This window comes from Pelobates fuscus, chromosome 3, assembly GCF_036172605.1.
Source record: "Pelobates fuscus isolate aPelFus1 chromosome 3, aPelFus1.pri, whole genome shotgun sequence".
In the NCBI taxonomy this organism is placed as follows: domain Eukaryota; kingdom Metazoa; phylum Chordata; class Amphibia; order Anura; family Pelobatidae; genus Pelobates; species Pelobates fuscus.
In genome coordinates, this window is record NC_086319.1 from 327,972,547 (window position 1) to 327,992,963 (window position 20,417).

Sequence of the window (20,417 nt, forward strand, 5' to 3'; positions counted from 1 at the left end):
GAACATTAACTTTTATATTTTATTTTTTTATTTTTTTTACTGGTAGTTGGTTACTACATAGCCACAAACTATAAGTCAATGATAAGCTAGCAATTGAGAACAGTTTGATGCTTTGATGTGCTACTGATTTACCAAATTTTATTACAGTGCAGTACAAAGCTGTGTTTTTTTTTCTTCTCACAATAAAATAAAAATGAAATACTTACCATCTTACCAATCATTAGAACGTAAGGGCCAGCATCTTGATTCACATTTAGAATATCCAGTAACCTCACAAACCAAAATATAATATTGAGGCAGTAAATTATTCTTCCAGCAATGAATATAGAATTAGCATACAGATCGTTCTCATTAGTCAACTGGATAGTGCTCAGTCTTAGACCAAATCCAATAAGAAAAGTGATTATTGCAAAAGAGTCATTGATGTTCATGTAGCTATGGAACCACAATTTCAGCTTCTGAGTGATTTTTCCAGCTTCAGACATGACAATCTAAATATAAATCAATATCAGAGTTTGAGCTATAAATGCAGATTTATGTCAAATCAATCAATATACTACACAGAACATTAAACTGTTACATACTGTAGATTACTTATTATAAGTCACTATTTCTGGGCCCTTTGGACCATTTCAAGTGGAATTAAAAACATATTATTCAGGGGGATATCAATTTTAATTAGTGGGGTAATAGCTTTTTGATCCAAGGAGAGATCTAACTGTCATTCTGGTCAAGAAGAATTTTTATTCCTAACTTGTTGCAAAAGTGGAAAGAGCTTCAAACTGGGAACAGCAAAAAAAAAGATGTGAGAAAGGCTGAACGTGATGTCTCTTTTCAGCTATGTAACTATCTATGACACTGATTTTACAAGATCTTGTAAGATCATAGTCCTGTGTCTGTAGTCACCATCACGGTGGACGGAAGACAGACACTATTTGTGGGTCCCGAGATTCCTCTTGTGTTTTGGCACCCTGTGCCCAGTTTTGATGCAGGGTATGTTGAATGTATTGATTGCCTGTGCCTTTCCCTCCCCCTTTTTTCCTGTCCTACTGTTTCCCCAGCAGGGCGTTGTCCCAGGGATACTGCCAGACCAGTATAAACTAGCTACCCTGTCCCTCCTCAATCTCCCATTTGGTTCTCAACCCTTGCTATTGTCTGGCCCCACCTTACCATGTACTATATTTCTCTATTCACCCTACTGAATTATAAATTAGGCTGTTGGGGGCATACATAGGTGTGCTGTGTTTATTAAAGGTAGTTGTTGTTTTAGCTTTCACCAAGTGTTGTCTGGTGTTTGGGAAAAGAGCTCTGATTACTGCTCTGCTGATGGAAAGGGTGTCCAGGGCTATAATCCTAGTAGCCTGGTCCGGGGTGGACAAGGCCCTTAAAGATCACATTCAAGCCTCAGCGACTGGATCTGAAGTGCTCCAGGGTCCCTGATAGCTACGAGGAAGCGAACTTGGCAGAGGTACTCGGTTGAAGTACTCGAGCTCCATCACATTTGGTGACAGCTGCGGGATCGACTTCCTCCTTGCAGGATACCTCTGGAAAACCTTGGGAGACCTGATGGAAAACCATCAGTTTGGGAGTTTCTCATCAGAAGAGGTTAAGGAATCAGAGTTCCTGGAAGATATTTTAGATTAACAATGAAGATACAGAAATATTAAAGGAACACTCCAAGCGCCATAACCACTACAGATTACCATCAGCTATTGCATGATCTGAAAGTACCAACAGACCCTGAATATAAGTTGAATGTTGGGTTGTTAGAGGCAAGTCCTTGTGTTCGATGAAGCATGTTGGGTTTTCTGCTCACTCTGTGTTGACTCTGTTATTTGGGGAGCATGATGACAGTCTCCAGACCTGTGTGCTGAAAGTTGGATCACTTGGACTTATTATCCAAAAGTATCTTTGTAAAGAATTTGACTCCTGCCTCGAGGAAGGAGCACTCAGAAGAGGTGATATCTACTTGTTTAGGGGGTAGAGGTTAAGACATTACCTTGAAGAATTGTGGTGGTGGTTTCTGGTGCCAGCTGACAGGGAAAGACAACATATCTGGAACGGTCTTTATACCAAGCTGAGTGCCATTCTACCCTTTTCCTGTTACAGCATCCACTCATGCTCTCTCTGCTCACTCACAAGATAAACGCTCCCTTTCCTTTTAGCACTCTACATGTCTGTTGTACTAAAGTGATCTGATAGTAACCCTAATTGAGACAAGTAATATGATAACACATTATCTCAATATTTATGCCAGCATGCAAGGTTGATGGCTGCAAGATAGGCAGACACAGTGTGTCACCATAGAAGCAAATTAGAGCAACTGTGACAACAATGACATAGGTTCACCATCACTGACCTACTGCACAGATAAAATGTAAGTAATTATTCTAACTGCATTCTTTTTCCACACACACCTCATGTATTTTCTCCAAACCAGTGGTGAAGATGACCGAGATCACGATCCATTCCTGAACTGATGGCATAACCTGCATTTCAGTCATGATAATATATGAATAAAGCATCAGGAACCCCAGGTAGGCCATCTAAAGAAGCAAAAATCAAGATCACTTTATTTAGTTAGACAGTTAATCTGGAAAACTTTATGTTAGTTGAGGAAACAAAGTTGTTTCATTGACGTATGTACGTAATTGCAATAGATACATTTGCTTAGTCAGCAATATCATGCCAGAAAAACTGTATAGATTCATCCAAAGATTTTAGGCATTTAGTGGATAACACCTCTTCAGTACCTTTAGATCTTTATAGCTCATAAAAAGTGTTCTCATATATTGCTATTTTTTATAATTTTAGTACATTTCAAATGATATAATGTCTCACTTACTGTATCAAAACAGAATTTCACAATCGGTGCGTGGTAAAAAGCATAGAATGTCCGTACAAGCGAAACGTGTCTACATTTTCTTTCATGCCTAAGTTCAGAGGATTTTTCTTGAAGACCATCAAAAGTTTTAATCTCATTAAACACATCCTGGAACAAACATTCAAATATACATAACATAAAACTTTACATAAACAGAGTATTGATCAACTGATGCACTGCACATAAAAATACACAAATAAATAATTATGCTCCCAATAATATATGCATGTGTATTGTTTCGGGTGTGGCAATGCATGTAAAGTTTGTAGTAGGGTAGCTCCATCAATTTGTAGGACACATTTTGGAGCAGCATAAGATCAGAATTTTATAAAGTTATTAAGTAAAACTGAAAAAGTGTTGCATATTATGTTAAGACATTAATAGTAAATATGTTTCTTTTGGATCAACAGCAAAAAACATATGTGAGGAAGGCTGAACTTGATGGACGCAAGTCTCTTTTCAGCTATGTAACTATGTAACTATGTTTTAACAGGGCTACCCTTTGGTGTATCCAATCTCTGTGCATAGAATGAACGCCAAATAATGGGAGATGCCACCAAGTCAAAACTGGCTAACCGATACATGGCTCACTGGCCAAATGCCTGGTTGTAGATCAGTTTTGTTTGGAGTAACTACGAACACATTAATAAGAAAAGAAATGCAAAAATCAGATGCCTTTCCTGTTCATGTTATGTTGCCAAAATAACATATATGGATATATATGTCTCCTAGTGTATGTTACTATTTATACTACTGCAATAATTAACAGGTAATGCAAGAACAAAACATAGTTCCCAGTTTTGCTGATGAAGCATGCATGAATGCATTGCATTGACTGCTGGTGTATACTATTCTTGCACACAAAGTTGACTGGACATATGCAAATCTGTCATTATCTCCACTTTATCTGCATTGTTCCCCATGAAAGTAGCTTTCACATAGGCTCACCATTATTATTCCTTCTTCTGAGTATGTAACCACCTCTTTTTCATCTACTATCATCTGGTGGGCATCCTGAGACTGTGGGATGTGAGACATTTGTTCCTTGGTTTTGTATCCCAACAATGGAATAACTGGCGGGAACCAAAGACCTAACATCACCTGCAAAATATTAAAATACAATAGCAAATTTGCTTTTAAATTAATATATGTTTTCATATTTACTCAGCACTTGCAACTTAGGAAGATATGATTTATTTCTTATACTGCTGAGAACATGAGCTAAGGTTGAGCTCGTATATGGGGGACTTATTCACTCATTCACAAATGAAAGTTTCACCCTTGTTGAAAACCATCCCTTACTAGATGAACCCCACTGCAAACATTGACAGTAGAATAATGCTACAATAACAGAAAACTAGGCATGTTTATTGCTTTGCAATTAGAGATGTCAACCTCAGCCTTCCAACCAGTAGTACACTAAGAGTCAGTCAATGATGCTCATCTACAAAAGGATAACAGAAAAACACCTATAAAATAGTGGGAAAACACTTAGTGGGGGTGAAAAAACAAATAGGTAAATTAGCCCTATTCACTCTCTCTATATAGATAAAGACTCCACGTCTTCTAGATAAAGTATTTGAAGCAAAATACAACCAATACCCAAAAAAGGGTTATCTACAATACAGAATATAACAAAGAAACAAGGTGAGGGGGATTCCTCTTTTAGTCACATAAACAATAAAATAGCATGCATAAAAAAACTAAATAAAATGGCAAACTCTAACACACTATAAATATCACTATGCATTTCATTTATTTGCATGAACTTCCTCAGGAAAAAATAAGTGACAGATCCTTTCCTTCTGTTGTCTTAATCCTAATGCTGGATGTTCAAGTTTTTAAGTCGTTCCAAATGCTTAGCTGCTAGTCAACCCGCACGGACATCAAGCAGCTATGATGTATTGTCGGAAAATTGAGTTCCGACTTGCGTCTCAAGCCTCGTCTTCCAGTTTCTAATGCGTTCCATTCAAGACGATGCATATTATCCGCTTCTTTTTATGCATTTCACCGGGATTTAAGCGTTCCATCACTGATATCCTAGTCCAGCTAAAATCTGCGGCTTAAAAAAACAAGCTGGAAGCTTTGTTCCTTCTTTACCACAAGACTTAACTTTGATGTGCCTGAATACTGCCTACATCTTATAAGTGCAATTTGTATTCAACAGTTTTATGGTTATTGGAAAGTCTGCACTATTATTTATTTTCCCCTTCCCTACGCACTGAATTTGTCACAAAGATTTTCTACAACTATAAGTGATATGCCTTCAATCAATTTGGGTTTGTGAGTGCATTTCTTAGACTTACACCTCACCCCATTTCTTTGTACAATATTATTCTATGTTTCTTTGTTATATTCTGTATTGTAGATAACCCTTTTTGGGATATTGGTTGTATAATGATGCTCATCTACAGGATACAATTTTATGTCAAGACCAGTGGCGTACATACCAGGGTCGCAGGGGTCGCGGCTGCAACCGGGCCCGGCCCACCAGGGGGCCCGGCCGCCCTGCGACCCAGGTATGTACCCACAGGGCCAGCCTCTTCTGCTGGGGGGCCCAGGAGCCGGCCACCTCCAGGCCCCCCGAGGCTGGCCCTGCTGTCACCCGGCTGGCTGGCGGGCGCGCGAGGGAGCACTGTCCCCTGGGTGCTCCCTCTTCAGCTCCCTCGCGCACCGCACTGAAACCGGAGCCGGAAGATGACGTCATCTTCCGGCTCCGGCATCAGTGCGCGGCGCGCAAGGGAGCTGAAGAGGGAGCACCCAGGGGATAGTGCTCCCTCGCGCGCCCGCCAGCCAGCCGGGTGACAGCCTGGCCAGCAACACCACTAGACCCCAGGGAATCCCCCCAGCTCTCCCACAGGTAAGGAGGCTGGGGGTATTAAATAAAAAAAAAACGTTTGATGGTGTTAGTGTTAGTGAGTGTGTGTGTTAGTGTTAGTGAGTGTGTGTGTTAGTGTTAGTGAGTGTGTGTGTTAGTGAGTGTGTGTGTTAGTGAGTGTGTTAGTGTTAGTGAGTGTGTGTGTGTTAGTGAGTGTGTTAGTGTTAGTGAGTGTGTTAGTGTTAGTGAGTGTGTGTGTTAGTGTTAGAGTGTGTGTGTGTGTGTTAGTGTTAGAGTGTGTGTGTTAGTGTTAGAGTGTGTGTGTTAGTGTTAGAGTGTGTGTGTTAGTGAGTGTGTTAGTGTTAGTGAGTGTGTGTGTTAGTGTTAGAGTGTGTGTGTTAGTGAGTGTGTGTGTTAGTGTTAGTGAGTGTGTGTGTTAGTGAGTGTGTGTGTTAGTGAGTGTGTGTGTTAGTGAGTGTGTTAGTGTTAGTGAGTGTGTGTGTTAGAGTGTGTGTGTTAGTGAGTGTGTGTGTTAGTGAGTGTGTTAGTGTTAGTGAGTGTGTGTGTTAGTGTTAGAGTGTGTGTGTTAGTGTTAGAGTGTGTTAGTGTTAGAGTGTGTGTGTGTTAGTGAGTGTGTTAGTGTTAGTGAGTGTGTGTGTTAGTGTTAGAGTGTGTGTTAGTGAGTGTGTTAGTGTTAGAGTGTGTGTTAGTGTGTGTGTTAGTGTTAGTGAGTGTGTGTGTTAGTGTTAGAGTGTGTGTGTTAGTGAGTGTGTGTGTTAGTGTTAGTGAGTGTGTGTGTTAGTGAGTGTGTTAGTGTTAGTGAGTGTGTGTGTTAGTGTTAGAGTGTGTGTGTTAGTGAGTGTGTGTGTTAGTGTTAGTGAGTGTGTGTGTTAGTGAGTGTGTGTGTTAGTGAGTGTGTGTGTTAGTGAGTGTGTTAGTGTTAGTGAGTGTGTGTGTTAGTGTTAGAGTGTGTGTGTTAGTGAGTGTGTGTGTTAGTGAGTGTGTTAATGTTAGTGAGTGTGTGTGTTAGTGTTAGAGTGTGTGTGTTAGTGTTAGAGTGTGTTAGTGTTAGAGTGTGTGTGTTAGTGAGTGTGTTAGTGTTAGTGAGTGTGTGTGTTAGTGTTAGAGTGTGTGTTAGTGAGTGTGTTAGTGTTAGAGTGTGTGTGTTAGTGTGTGTGTTAGTGTTAGACTGTGTGTGTTAGTGTGCGTGTCTGTTACTGAGTATGTTTGTGTGCGTCTGTCACTGAGTGTGTGTCTGTCAGTAAATGTGTGCGTCTGTTCATGAGAGTGTGTGTGTGTCTTAAGTACTTACCTTTCTCCAGCGTCGGACTCCCTTAACGCTGGGGATCTCTCCGTCCCCATCCGCCTCTCAGCTCCGAATGCACATGCGTGGCAAGAGCCACGCGCGTATTCAAACTGCCCATAGGAAAGCATTACTCAATGCTTTCCTATGGATGTTCAGCGTCTTCTCACTGTGATTTTCACAGTGAGAATCGCAGAAAATCCTCTAGCGGCTGTCAATGAGACAGCCACTAGAGGCTGGATTAACCCTCAGTGAAACATAGCAGTTTCTCTGAAACTGCTATGTTTTCAGCTGCAGGGTTAAAACTAGAGAGACCTGGCACCCAGACCACTTCATTGAGCTGATGTGATCTGGGTGTCTGTAGTGGTCCTTTAAGGGTATGTGTTTATGCATGCACTGGCATACATACCGCGGTCGCACGGGTCGCAGCCCTGCGACCAGGTGCCGGCCGCCATGTGTTGCGTCCCCAGCCTGCGCAGAGTAAGCGCTCGCGCGGGGGGAGGGGGGGGGGCCCGGATCAGTTTTCGCACCCGGGCCCCATGGGTTGTGTGTACGCCACTGGTCAAGACACAAAGGCTCATATAGTTTAACCCTTTCATTACTGTCCACCAATAGCAGCTTTATTATACTACTTTATTTGGTTTTTGGTTAATGTTATTTACCTTTGAGCCCATGGTTCCAGACCATCCCCTGGGGTTTTCTTGTATGTGTTTCTCCCCTCTCTTTTGACTTTGCCTTGTTGCTCCTGTCCTTTGGGGGGTCACTTGGGGTTTGCCTCCTTTTTTTTCTTATTTTCCCTTGTTTTCTCTGTCTTTCTTGGGTCTCCCGCTTCTTCCTGGCTGTTTGGCACCTTTTTGCGCCCATTTTTTTGCGACTTCTGTTCGGCTGTTTCGTGACAGACTTGGGCCTTTTGCCCAAATTGTGCCGCAAAATTATGCCGTTCAGGAGTTTGCCCGTGAATGGTATTGTTCGGCAATTTTGCCGCAAATGATCTCGTTCGACTATTTTTCTGGGAATAGTTTCTTGTTTGGCAGTTTTTGCCACGAATAGCCGTTCACTAGTTCGTTCAACGAATTTGTCCCATTCGCTGAGTTTCGGTTTGCGAATTGAGACTGGCGGTGTCCATTTTCTGATTTTACCCATCCTTCTGGCTCTGTCTTTGCCTTGTGTCTACCATGTCTGCTGGTCTGGGCCCTGGCGAGCTCCCCTCTCTATCCCCTTCTCTGGTGTAGCTAGTTTGGGTTATTAACCACTACTAGCCTGTATTATTATTTTGTCTAGAGATGTAGTTTTTTGTACAAGGGTCTAGTATTGTAAAGTTTTTTTGGGGTCTCACATTGCAGTATGCCCAAGCCTAAGGTGCCTGCGTGCCCCCCTTCCCCTGGTGAGATGGATATGCTTCAATGCCTGGGCAACCCCTCTTCAGTTTCTAGCTCCCCTCCATCAGTTGGCCCTATGACTCACCCTGATTAGGCTCAGTCCCGGGCACTGCAATGCTCAGTCACTGATGCCATTATGGCAGCTATGGGCTCTATGTCCTCTGCCCTCTCTCAGACCATCTCCCAGGTCTTATTCTCGCGCCCACTGGACGCAAAACATTCGGGTCCACCAAAGCGCCAGTCACGCTCTGGTTCAGACCCTTCAGGGGATGCACCCAAGAAGGCTACTGCCAAATCCTGGCACTTAACTCTCTCTGCCTCCAGAACCCCTATGACTGGTAAACCTGAGGTCACCCATGATAGCGTGTCTGTATCACGAAAAAGAGCCTTTCTGCACCAGGCAGAATGGGCGAGGCGATGGAAAAGTGCTAGAGTACAACCTGAGAGCTACTCCAACTCAGAAATCGGATCTAGTGAGGAGGCTGGTGCTGAGTCCCCTTGAGTGATTCTGATGATAATTCCGTTGGGCAGGGCCTTGACCTTTTGACCTCCGCTCAGTCGGGGGTGGCAGTGAGTTGTTGCTCCACTCTCCTGGATTCGTCTGGAGAACCTATGTTCGACCCAGATGATCTTCATGACCCGAAGTCAGCTGAGTGGCTCCCAGTGGACCATGTGGTCCATTACCTGGAGAACTGGGTAAGGCGCCCCCTCAGCAAGGTGGCCCGGAGTATACTCAGGGCTGAATGCCCACAGCCTTTGGTGCCCAATAAAGTCTGTGAGACCCTGGTTGTTGACCATAAAATGACCAAATTCCTTACCAAATTGGGATGGAACCCTCGTACGAGTTTTGATTAGATACTAAGTCATGCCAAGATAAGCATTTGGATGTGTTTGGTCCCTTGGCTAAGCTCTTTGACCTGGAAGAAGACACCAGAGCTGAGAACAGACAGGTTGACTAGGAAGAATGAGCTGCGAACAGACAGGTTGACTAGGCTGGGTGCAGAGGGCTATCTGCATTGCGGGCAGTGTTAATACCTCCCTGTCTATTGAATGGTGTAAAGCCATTCTCTTTAAAAAAAATTGCCCAATCTTGCCCTCACGAGGCGGGCAAGGATGCCCAAGACCTCTTGTTTGGGGACTCCTTTATAAAAGACTTGGGGCGTTTTGTTGCGGCTTTTACCGCCCTTGATAAAGCCCAATCCTCCATGAAGAGGGTATTTCAGGGGTGGGTTTCTACCAGGGCCGGCAGTTGCGGTATTTCAGGGGTGGGTTTCTACCAGGGCCGGCAGTCTGTCCGGCCTTACTACTACAACTCCCATGGCTCGGGACGAGGCTCCTATACCCAGCGAACCCCCTAGCAGAAAGTGAGAGGCCGGTCCCCTTTCTTCCCTTCGCGTGGAAGACCATGGTGGTCCTGAAGCTTCAGAGGGAACTCCGGTTCCAGACGCCATTACGGTAAGCTTACATGTACCTCATGTTTCTTCTCAGGTTTGTGTAGGGGCAGACTCCGTCATCTTTTCCCAGCTTGGTCAGTCATCACCTCCGATGCTTGGGTTCGGGCCACCTTTCGCGGTTTCCACATAGAGTTGGTCGGTACTCCTTGCCACATCCCTCCACGTCGCCCGATCTCATTCTCCCTATGAGATCACATGTTGATAGACATAGAATTGTTGGCCCTCCATGAGAGAGGGGCGATCGAATTAGCACCCACGTCCCCTGCTGGGGTCCTCTGCAACATTTTCTTGGTGGAGAAGAAAGGCAGGCAGATGCGCCCCGTTATCAATCTCCATCCCCTCAATGCCTTGGTGCGCTACCGCCACTTTAAGATGGAGGGCATCCACCTTCTGCGGGATCAACTCCTTCGCGATGACTGGATGGCAAAACTGGATCTGAAGGACGCGTACTTGATGGTCTCAGTGGCCGAGACGTCCAGAGACTTATTGCGTTTCCTTTGGAAGGACAACACTTGGAGCTTTACATGTCTTCCTTTTGGGCTCTCTTTGGGCACCTCAGTGCTTCACAAAACTGCCGCGCCTGGCCGTGGCTTGGTTACGCAGTCGGGGCATGCGTCTGATCGTTTATGTGGATGATATCCTGATAATGGCACAGGATCGGTCTGTCCTCCACAGGCACCTGCAATGGACGATAAACTTCCTCTCTCGCCTGGGTTTCCTCCTCAAATGGGAGAAGTCCTGCCTGACTCCTTCGAGATGCATGGAGTTCCTTGGTTTCATCATAGACTCTGGAGCGGAGTCACTGAGCCTTCCGATGTCCAAGATTCGGACCATCCACAAGGAATTACACCGTGCACTGGCGCGCCCTCAGATTGGTTGTTGCCTGGACCTTCTTCTGGATCTGACAGGCTTACGGCATCTGCTTTTGCTGGATGGATCCCTCCTGCTTCTTGCGTGGTGAATTTCCGGGGTCTCTGGGATGTCCAAGGGGTTTTGGATGCAACTAGACAGCTCTTGGCGGATGCATGGGCTCCCGGTACTAGACAGTCATATGGGACCGCTTGGCGAGCTTGGGCTGGCTGGTGCCTGGCTAGGAACATGGATCCCATTTCGGCACCTGTGACTGCAATCCTTCAATTCCTTACATCGTTCTTTGAGGCTACCCGTGCATATCGCACAATTAATTTGTACAGGTCGGCTATTTCTTCGTCTCATAACGGTTTTGACGGTTGTCCCGCGGGCCTACACCCTTTAGTGTGCCGATTGCATTGGGGATCCCGACTGTCGAGCCCTCCTAGGCCTCTTTCCTCCTCCACTTGGGATGTCTCCTGTGTCTTGTCTCTTTTCAGTTCCTGACCTCGTAACACGGACCTATCCTTACGACAATTGTCAGCCAAATTGGTCTCTCTCTTTTGACTCATTTTATGCAAGAGGGTTTTGGATGTTCGTGTCCTGGACTACGATGCACGGCCCTTCACTCCAGATGGAGTGACCTTTAACATCTACAGATGTACTAAGACTGCTATTCAGTCTGTACCGTATCCGGCTTTTCCTGCTTCTCCGGCGTTGTGTCCTGTTGCTTGTATGCTCGAATATGAGCTTCAGACCAGTGCGCATCATTTTGTATCATCTGTGCAACTATTTCTCTCGATTCACCAACCATTTTCTCCTGTTTCAAGAACTACCTTGGATCGCTGGGTGAAGTGGGTGATGTCACAGGCTGGTGTGGACACGTCCATTTTTGGCACCCACTCTTCCCGGGGGGGTGCCAGCCACGTCTATAGTGGCTTCAGGTGCGCGTCTGGAAGATTTGATGAGGATGGCGGACTGGTCGCGTGAATCCACGTTTCGCAAATCTTATTTTCAGCCGGTCCCTCACGTTATTTCGTCGGTTGTTGGTCAGATTTAAACTTGCAATATGAGCCTCTGTGTCTTCACATAAAATTACATGATTTTGCTATTTCATGATGAAAAGTCATGATTTTATGAAAGACACGGAGACTACCTTGTTTTATCCCTCCCTGCTGAGTTTTTCTCTTGTATAGGGATTCCAGCATGCTGTAGGTATTATGTTGTATGCACTGTATTTATTTAGTGGTTTTATGTTCACGTATGTCCTGGTTCGATTTTTTCATGTTTTTGTATTGTGGGTTTGCACTGTTTGTAATAGACTGATTTGTGGAATTCATGTTTATTGGCATTTGCTATTTGGTTTTAGTACCGATTTAACCATGGGCTCCTGTTCTTTGTGTTTTCACAGCTTGATTCAGTGTTACTCGATGGTCCTCACTTCTTCCCGGTGTGTTTCGCTTAAGACGGCTGGATTCCGTTACCGTCTTGAAGTTTGTTTCTGGTTGAGAAGTTCCAAGGACTGGCATTCACTGGATTTCATTACCGTGTTTTCTGGATGTTGGGATTTTCTGTTGGTTCCTGTTTTATGTCTCTCCTTGAGATGTGTCGCATCTCCAAAGAAAGAGGAAGCTTTAGAGGCGGTGCTTGCTGTCATACTGGGACTTGGATGGGGATTGGCTGGTGTCTCTCTTAAAGAAAGGATTAAACAATACTCGCTTCCGTGTCTTTCATAAAATCATGACTTTTCGTCATGAAATAGCAAAATCATGTAATTATCACTGAGTTAGAGGGCAATACAGATTTAAGTTTTACTGCATGCTGTCTATACCAGTAGTTCCCTAGCCAGTCCTCATGGCCCACCAACAGTCCAGGATTTATGTATTTGCCTGTTTTATTCCAATCGAAATACTGATAAAACCTGGAATGTTGGTGGGTCTTGAGGACTGGTTTGGGAAGCTTATGTGTTTCATCAGAGACAGTCAGAGCTGAGATACAAACTGGCAAATACAGACTGGCATAAAGGGACAAGATAAGAAACTAGCATAAAGGGACCATGAAAGACAGACAGTCAAAAAGAGGGTGGTTGATGGACAGGTAAAGATAGACCAGCATATAGGGGATAGTTCATAGAAAGAAAAACATAAAGGGGGAACTGACAAAGTTATGGAGAGATATACATAAAATGTTATTGATGCTTTTCATCCTAGAACATTTTAAATAATATTACGATTTAATGTGCACCCACTCAGAACAGACACCTTGATTTAAATATTTCATCTGAAAACAAGTCAGAGTAGAAATTAATTCCATCGGGAAGTTAAATAAGCAGTAAATGGGTCAGCTGTTTTTAATAAGACTGACTTTAATTGTGCTTCGTAGGCACATTTATGTGCATTTCTTAATATGCTTTTTAATGCATATCTTTTAAAATTATATTTTTATGGCAGAGCCAAACAGCCGTGACTTACACTGTGCAGTGAGCAAAACAACTATAGCTTTTATAGTTTCTTAATAGTAATACTGTGTACCTTAATCCATGAATTCTTCCTGAGATCGAGTCTCCCCATCCATATATCAGATAGAAGCTTCTGAGCACATGTGTGTCCTACAAATGCTCGAAGTCTTCCAAAAACAGCTAGCTTAAGGCACGTAAAACTGCTCCAACTGCTAAGTTCATATGTTAGCAACTTCATTGCCATTCTTTCATTCTGTTTGTGGGCTTTGTCTAGAAGTTCTAATGCCAACTTTCCAAATTCTCTAGGAAAAGAAAAGTGCAAGAAATGAAGGTAAATTTATGTTTGCTAGTATATATTTTGTACAAACAACAGATATTGCATAGGAACAAATATGAATCAATAATAAAATAAAATTGCTTGTCTGGACTGCCATCTTCCTTTCTCACTGCCAAATACTCGCAGAGGATTATGGGAAATGTAGAAAAGCTAGATATCTAAGGTTAGATACCTTTGGTTAAGTAAATAACAAAAGGCTACTGTTAGTTCTAAGTGTGTTATAATACTGTGTAACAGGTTGTATTTTAGCACAATGTTGACTTAAAAAATCCAAGATTGCAAAAAATTAATTGTAAAGATAATCTTTTTTGTTTATTGATACAGATCATCATAATTCAAATCTAACTGATTTTCAAGTGAAAATAATAATGGATTTGTGATATATTAACTTCTTCAAGAGGTTTCTTTAGTTTTATCAGGAGACACATACAGAGCATATCTGTAATAAACAGTACAACAGAACTTCTGAAAGCACCATTACCACTACAGTCACGTAATCATGATGCTAAGAAGCTTTATATACATATTATATATATGTAACGTCATACAAAGTGTATTTTAATATTAATATAAGTATATATATTAATATTAAAATACACTTAGAATGACGTTACATATATATAATATGTATATATATTATATATATAATAGATGTACATATATATATATTATATATAAATACGTATAATTAAAATAATAAATAAATAAAATAATAAAATAAATAAATAAAATATTGAAACAAAATTTAATATAAATTATATATGCATATGTAATTTCATTCTAACTGTATTTTGTTATTAATATATATATATCGGTAACAAAATACACTTAGAATGACATTCTATATATATCTATATATATATAAAATACAAATAACCGCAAATATATATATATAGATAAATACATATAATTACATAAAAGATTACATCAGTATACACGTAGAATTTAAATACCTATAAATGCATATATATTAAAATTCTACATGTATATTTAAATAATCTTTTAACGTAATTATGTGATTTGATTAATTAAAATTTGATTGACATGCATGACAACACAGGGAGAAAGTGCAGAGAATTTAATTCGCAAGCACTATATTTGACCCTGTAACTCTCCAAGACACCATAAAACCTGTACATAGGGGGTACTGTTTTACCCGGGAGACTTCGCTGAACTCAAATATTCGTGTTTCAAACTGGTAAATTGTATTACAACGATGATATTTTAAGTAAAAGTGACGTTTTTTGAATTTTTTACAAGCGAACTGCACTTTTATGGTCTATATTATTGTTGTAATATGTTTTACTGTTTTAAAACACTAATATTTGTGTTTAGTGAAGTCTCCCGAGAATAACAGTACCCCCCATGTACAGGTTTTATGGTGTTTTGGAACGTTAGAGAGTCACATATAAGGCTTGCATTTCATTTTTTTCACATTGAAATTTGCCAGATTGGTTATGTTGCCTTTGAGAGCGTATGGTAGCCCAGGAATGAGAATTACCCCCATGATGGCATACCATTTGCAAAAGTAGAAAACCCGAGGTATTGCAAGTGGGGTATGTCCAGTCTTTCTTAGTAGCCACTTAGTCACAAACACTGGCCAAATATTCGTTTTTTGCTTTTTTCACACAAAAACAAATATGAACGCTAACTTTGGCCAGTGTTTGTGACTAAGTGGCTACTAAAAAAGACTAAACATACCCCACTTTCAATACCTTGGCTTGTCTACTTTTTCAAATGGTATGCCATTATGGGGGTAATTCTCATTCCTGGGCTACCACACCGTCTCAAAGGTAACATTACCAATCTGGCAAATTTCAATTTGAAAATGTAATGTTCTATATTTGACCCTGTAACTTTCCAAAACAACATAAAACCTGTTAATGGGGGGTACTGTTGTACTCGTGAGATATCGCTGATTACAAATATGTGCATTTTTTTTGCAGTAAAACCTAACAGTATTATGACATTCACAGTTAAAATGTCAGACGGAAATGCAAATTTAAAAAAAAATCTTATTTTCTCACATTTTTTTTACTTTTATTCATAATAAATGATGTTCCATATATGAATAGTTAATGATAGATTAAAGCCCTGTTTCTCCTGAACAAAATGATATATAATAAGTGTGGGTGCATATAATTTGAAAGAGGGGAACTACGGGTGAACAGACACATAGCGCAAATTCCAGTTTTTGTTTACGTTTTGTTTTGATCAGAACGTGCACTATTGACTCCGTCCTGAAGGGGTTAATGTAGTTGTTCAGGTGAGATCTATAGCTCCCTGCAGGCAATCTAATGTAAACACTGTATTTTAGAGAAAATACAGTGTTTACATTGATTGATAGGAATACCTCCAGTGGCCGTCACTCAGACGGCCACCAGAGGGACTTCCTATCATTTAGGGCCCTAAAAAGGCCTTGTACACGTCAGAAGTATTAAAATACGTCTGACGTGTGCAGGAGAGAGAAGGCACTGTGTGCGCGCCTTCTCTCTCCTGCCTGTCAGCAGAGGAGAGGGGGCGGGCAAAGACCGCGAGCTGAGCTGTCAGTCAGCTCAGCTCGCAGCTGCGCACACCGCGCGCATGCGCGGTAGTGCGCTCAGGACTTCATAGGGCCGCCCTATGAAGTATGTGCGCATTTGCGGCAAAGCCGCAAATGCGCACAAGGGAGCAATGACGCTTCCAAATGGAAGCGTCTGATTGCTCCCTGCTCGCGCCCGCCTATTTCGTCATTTTGACGAAATAGGGGGCGCGGCTTCACGAGGCTCCTGGCGCTGGAACCAGGTGAGTAAAAAGGTTTGGCTGGAGAGTCCCTTTAACATGACTGCTCAGCCCGATAAAAGAAAGACACCTGTGTTACACTTGAACTAGTAATGTATCCACCTGTTATTTGCAGAAATGAAGTAAACAAAAGTGTAACCATAATATATATTAATATAATATATGATAACAAAAAACACTAATTACATTTCGAGAAATTTTTAGGGAAAAAAATGTCTTTCATTACTCAAGGGTCCTGTTTTGTAAATTCATAGTGCTTGTATTAAGATGCCCATCAGATACCTATCTCATTTGACTACAGCCCTGCAATAATTCTATTCATATTTTAACAAATGAAAGAATAGAATGATATGAGCGTCATCACTGGTATTGTAACAAAATGATTTCACAACCCCAGCTAAATTTATATGCAATTACTTGGAATTTGCTTTAAGTTTCCGCCATGTATCATCAGCAATGTCACAAAGGCGAGCTTCGTGATACATGGAAAGATAGAGTTTTCTGGCTACCAACACTTTGGCCAAGGAGTCTTCACCATGCTGCCATAAGAACAGAGCCATGGTCTGTCTGTTGGTTAACACAGCCCATACCAGGAGCTCATTAAAAGGATGAGGGAAAGGTTTTGTGATACGATCTTCATTTTCTACAATTCCCGTGGTTTTCTTGTCATCATTTGAATTATTAACCTGTAGGGGAAAAGATTGTTTTAGAGGTTTCTTTTTTTTTCTGTTGTTTTTTTTCTTAAATCATAATCCATGTATCATAAATTAATATATAGCTTTTCCCTTCAATGCACCTCAAAGTTATCCCCATGTAAATTATTTCACATACATTAAAAAATAAATATTCTTTATTGCCAAGTGTTTGTTTTTTTGATGGTACAATGTTGAGATCAAACCATGTCTAATCAAATGGAATTCAGCACAAAGCACATTCATTAAATATATAAAGCGCATTGAAATACAAAAGTTGTCGTGTCCAGGATAAAAAAGATTTTATAACAAGACAGGAGGCTCGAATTATGCATTAACTTTCTTTACTTAACTCCAGCAGCAAAGACATTTTTTCAATAAAGTTTAGTGAATAAAAAAGATAAAAATAACAGAGTAACTGAAATGGAACATTGGTAGCCAATCAGCATCCAGCATAGTCTATATAGTGAATGATCCCCAATATTCTCCCTCTTTCTTTGCTGCTCCAGTAGAGATAAGTATCATATATATTAACTTATCCTACTGTTTTCTATACATACATACCTTCTAGTTTGGTTATATATTGACATATGTGTTTATTCCTTTGGAATATATACTTTTCTGAAGTAATTTTATGTCTTCTTATTGTTTTAAAATATATATATTTATATTTGGTGCACTGTCTTTCATGCATTCTATCTGGAAATAAAGTCGCGGTTCGTCCGCGTTCGGTAGTTTTGTCTTTGAACTGTTAGGTCAGTTATTTCTATGAATCGCATTCGTTAGTTTTTTCACACGAATTGCACCCATTTACTTTTTCGTATTACTTTATTATTCTCGCGTTCACAGGTTTTTTGTATACGAACGGGCAGTTCACTGTTCAGTCATTTCGGCAGTTTTATGCGAACCGCTGCACGCGCGTTTTCTGTCAGTTAATCCCTCATACATTGATAACGTTTTATGGGCGGAAATACCAGTTAGTTTGTTCTCAGCTAACTTTCCCGCCCACTTTACCTCAGGACAGCGTTTTTTCTTCACAACTTGTTACTCTTTACTGGTAATTATTATTATAACTTGAACTTTTTGATTTTCCTGTCAGGATTTCCCCTCATAGTTTGCAACATTATTATTATTCAACTATTTTCGAATAGTAGATACAATTGCTAGTTGTTGCAATTTTGTAAATTATGAATTCTAAAGAGATTAGACCAATTAAGTCACCAAAACCTGGTGTTTCTCATGACTGTGAAATCCTCACTGAGGATTCTTTACAAAATATTGTGAATTTATCAGTTCAAAAGTCAGTTTCCTCTGCAATTTATAGTGCAATGTCTTCTATGCAAGAAGCAATTGCAAAGTCTGTGGCTCAAGCCATAAGCAACTCAAAACCCAGTGAGAAGACTCATTTAATTAGTACTCCTTCAGACCAGTTCTGGTCATCTGTGGAGTCTGAACGGAACCTAGCTCAAGGTTTTAGGAGGTCTGGGAAGGCCACCCAGAAACGCAAACATTGCTTTGACGGTCCTTCAGAATCCCCTGGCGGCTCTAAGCCACTTAAAGGACCACTCTAGGCACCCAGACCACTTCAGCTTAATGAGGTGGTCTGGGTGCCAGGTCCCTCTAGGATTAACCCTTTTTTTATAAACATAGCAGTTTCAGAGAAACTGCTATGTTTATACTGAGGGTTAATCCAGCCTCCTAAACCTCTAGTGGCTGTCTCATTGACAGCCGCTAGAGGCGCTTGCATGATTCTCACTGTTCTCATTGTAAATGCTTTCCTATACGACCGGCTGAATGCGCGTGCGGCTCCTGCCGCGCATGCGCATTCAGCCGATGACGTCGCAAAGAAGAAGGAGAGGAGGAGGAAAGCTCCCCGCCCGGCGCTGGAAAAAGAGGTAAGTTTAACCCCTTTCTCTCTCCAGAGCCAGGCGGGAGGGGGTCCCTGAGGGTGGGGGCACCCTCAGGGCACTATAGTGCCAGGAAAACGAGTATGTTTTCCTGGCACTATAGTGGTCCTTTAAGATAGGGAAGGACACAGACAAAAACACAATGCGTGTCTCACGCAAAACTGAAGAGTGTAATCAATCACTCAAAAGACCCTCTGCTCGTGAGGAAGACAAACGAGCTCGGAAGGCCATTCACAGGAGCAAATGACTCATCTTCAATCTCAGAGGATGAAAAATCTGACTCTGATTCTGTCTCAAATTATTCATATGTCTCACAGACACCTGAGCTTATCTCTAAATCTGATTAAGCAAATATTATTTTGGATTTTAATGGTAAACCATTATTCGACCCAGATCATATTAAACAGGTCAGCCGAATGGGTCCCTATGGCTCATGTAGCCAAATATCTTGAATACTGGTTGAGGAAACCCCTTGACCAAGCGGCTAGAAATAAACTAAAATAAAATAAAAAGAGCTGAATGCCCTAGACCGACCTTGTCAAAGAAAGTTGCACAGACCCCTGATCTAGATCCCACTATTGTGCAATTTTTAACAAAATCAGGGAAGAACCCAAATAAAGGACTTGACAGATCACTAAAGTCTTGTCAGGATAAATTAATGGACATTTCTGGTCCTGTGTAAAAAATGTTTGAAACTTTAGAACATGCGGCAGCTTCTGGGAATCCTCCCAGCATTGATACTTTGAGAGGCTGGACCCAACGCATTGTATGCTTTTTGGGGAATGCTAACGCAGCGCTGACCAGCGAACGCCGCAGGTCTATTTTAATGAAAATTGACCCTCAACTGTCAAATTTAGCCACTTCCGAACCTGGTCCAGCTGTGGAAGGTGTCCTATTCGGAGAATCCTTTATTGAAGACATTAATAAATATGTCAATCTATTTAGCTCCCTTGATAAGGCTCAGTCATCCCTGAGGAAAGTTTTCAACTCTAAGGTTTTCGGAAGGGCTGGAAGAGGAAGGAACCGTTCTTCCAGCGGTTTCTTTCAACATAGACAGGTTCCAAGGAACACCTTTCAACCCACCAGGCCCTCATATGACACCCAACAATCAACTCCATTCTTTCCACTACGTGGCAGACCTTGGAGATCAAGAGGCCATCGAGGAATGTCTCGCTTCAGATCTTCATCCAGTAAGTACGACAACCCTCCTTTCTTCCCTGTAGGGTTAGGGGGCAGACTCACCTTAATAAAATCTATATTTTCTGACGTCAAGACTAGGAAAATCTTGAATTCTCTACCACAGTCTATGAGGTTATGCATGAGGTCATGCTACTGAGAGTCACTGGCGGGAGGAGGAGCACTATGCACTGTGACCACTGTACTAATGCAACATTAGGCGGCCACTTGTGCTGTTTTATGGTAGCACTAAAGCTGGCACACCCTAACTTAGTACTCAGTTGCCTACACTGTCGCCAATTTAGTTTCCTATCTGCACTTAGTTTTCAGTTTGAAATAGCTTATTATCTGGTTGAAGATCACAATTATAATTTATCTT

The 20,417-nt window shown here is 41.6% G+C and overlaps 1 protein-coding gene across 1 annotated transcript in view; it reads right to left on the reverse strand.

Moving 5' to 3' along the window:
- Window positions 1-20,417, reverse strand: part of LOC134601801 (transient receptor potential cation channel subfamily M member 7-like) — a 160,241-nt gene that overhangs the window by 72,312 nt on the left and 67,512 nt on the right. Inside the window, exons 16-21 of the mRNA XM_063446300.1 lie at window positions 16,681-16,949; window positions 13,219-13,447; window positions 3,833-3,985; window positions 2,846-2,992; window positions 2,418-2,546; window positions 207-491 (exon numbers count right to left, since the gene is read on the reverse strand). Coding sequence (XP_063302370.1) covers window positions 207-491; window positions 2,418-2,546; window positions 2,846-2,992; window positions 3,833-3,985; window positions 13,219-13,447; window positions 16,681-16,949 — 1,212 coding nt within the window. The remainder of the gene's footprint in view (window positions 1-206; window positions 492-2,417; window positions 2,547-2,845; window positions 2,993-3,832; window positions 3,986-13,218; window positions 13,448-16,680; window positions 16,950-20,417) is intronic.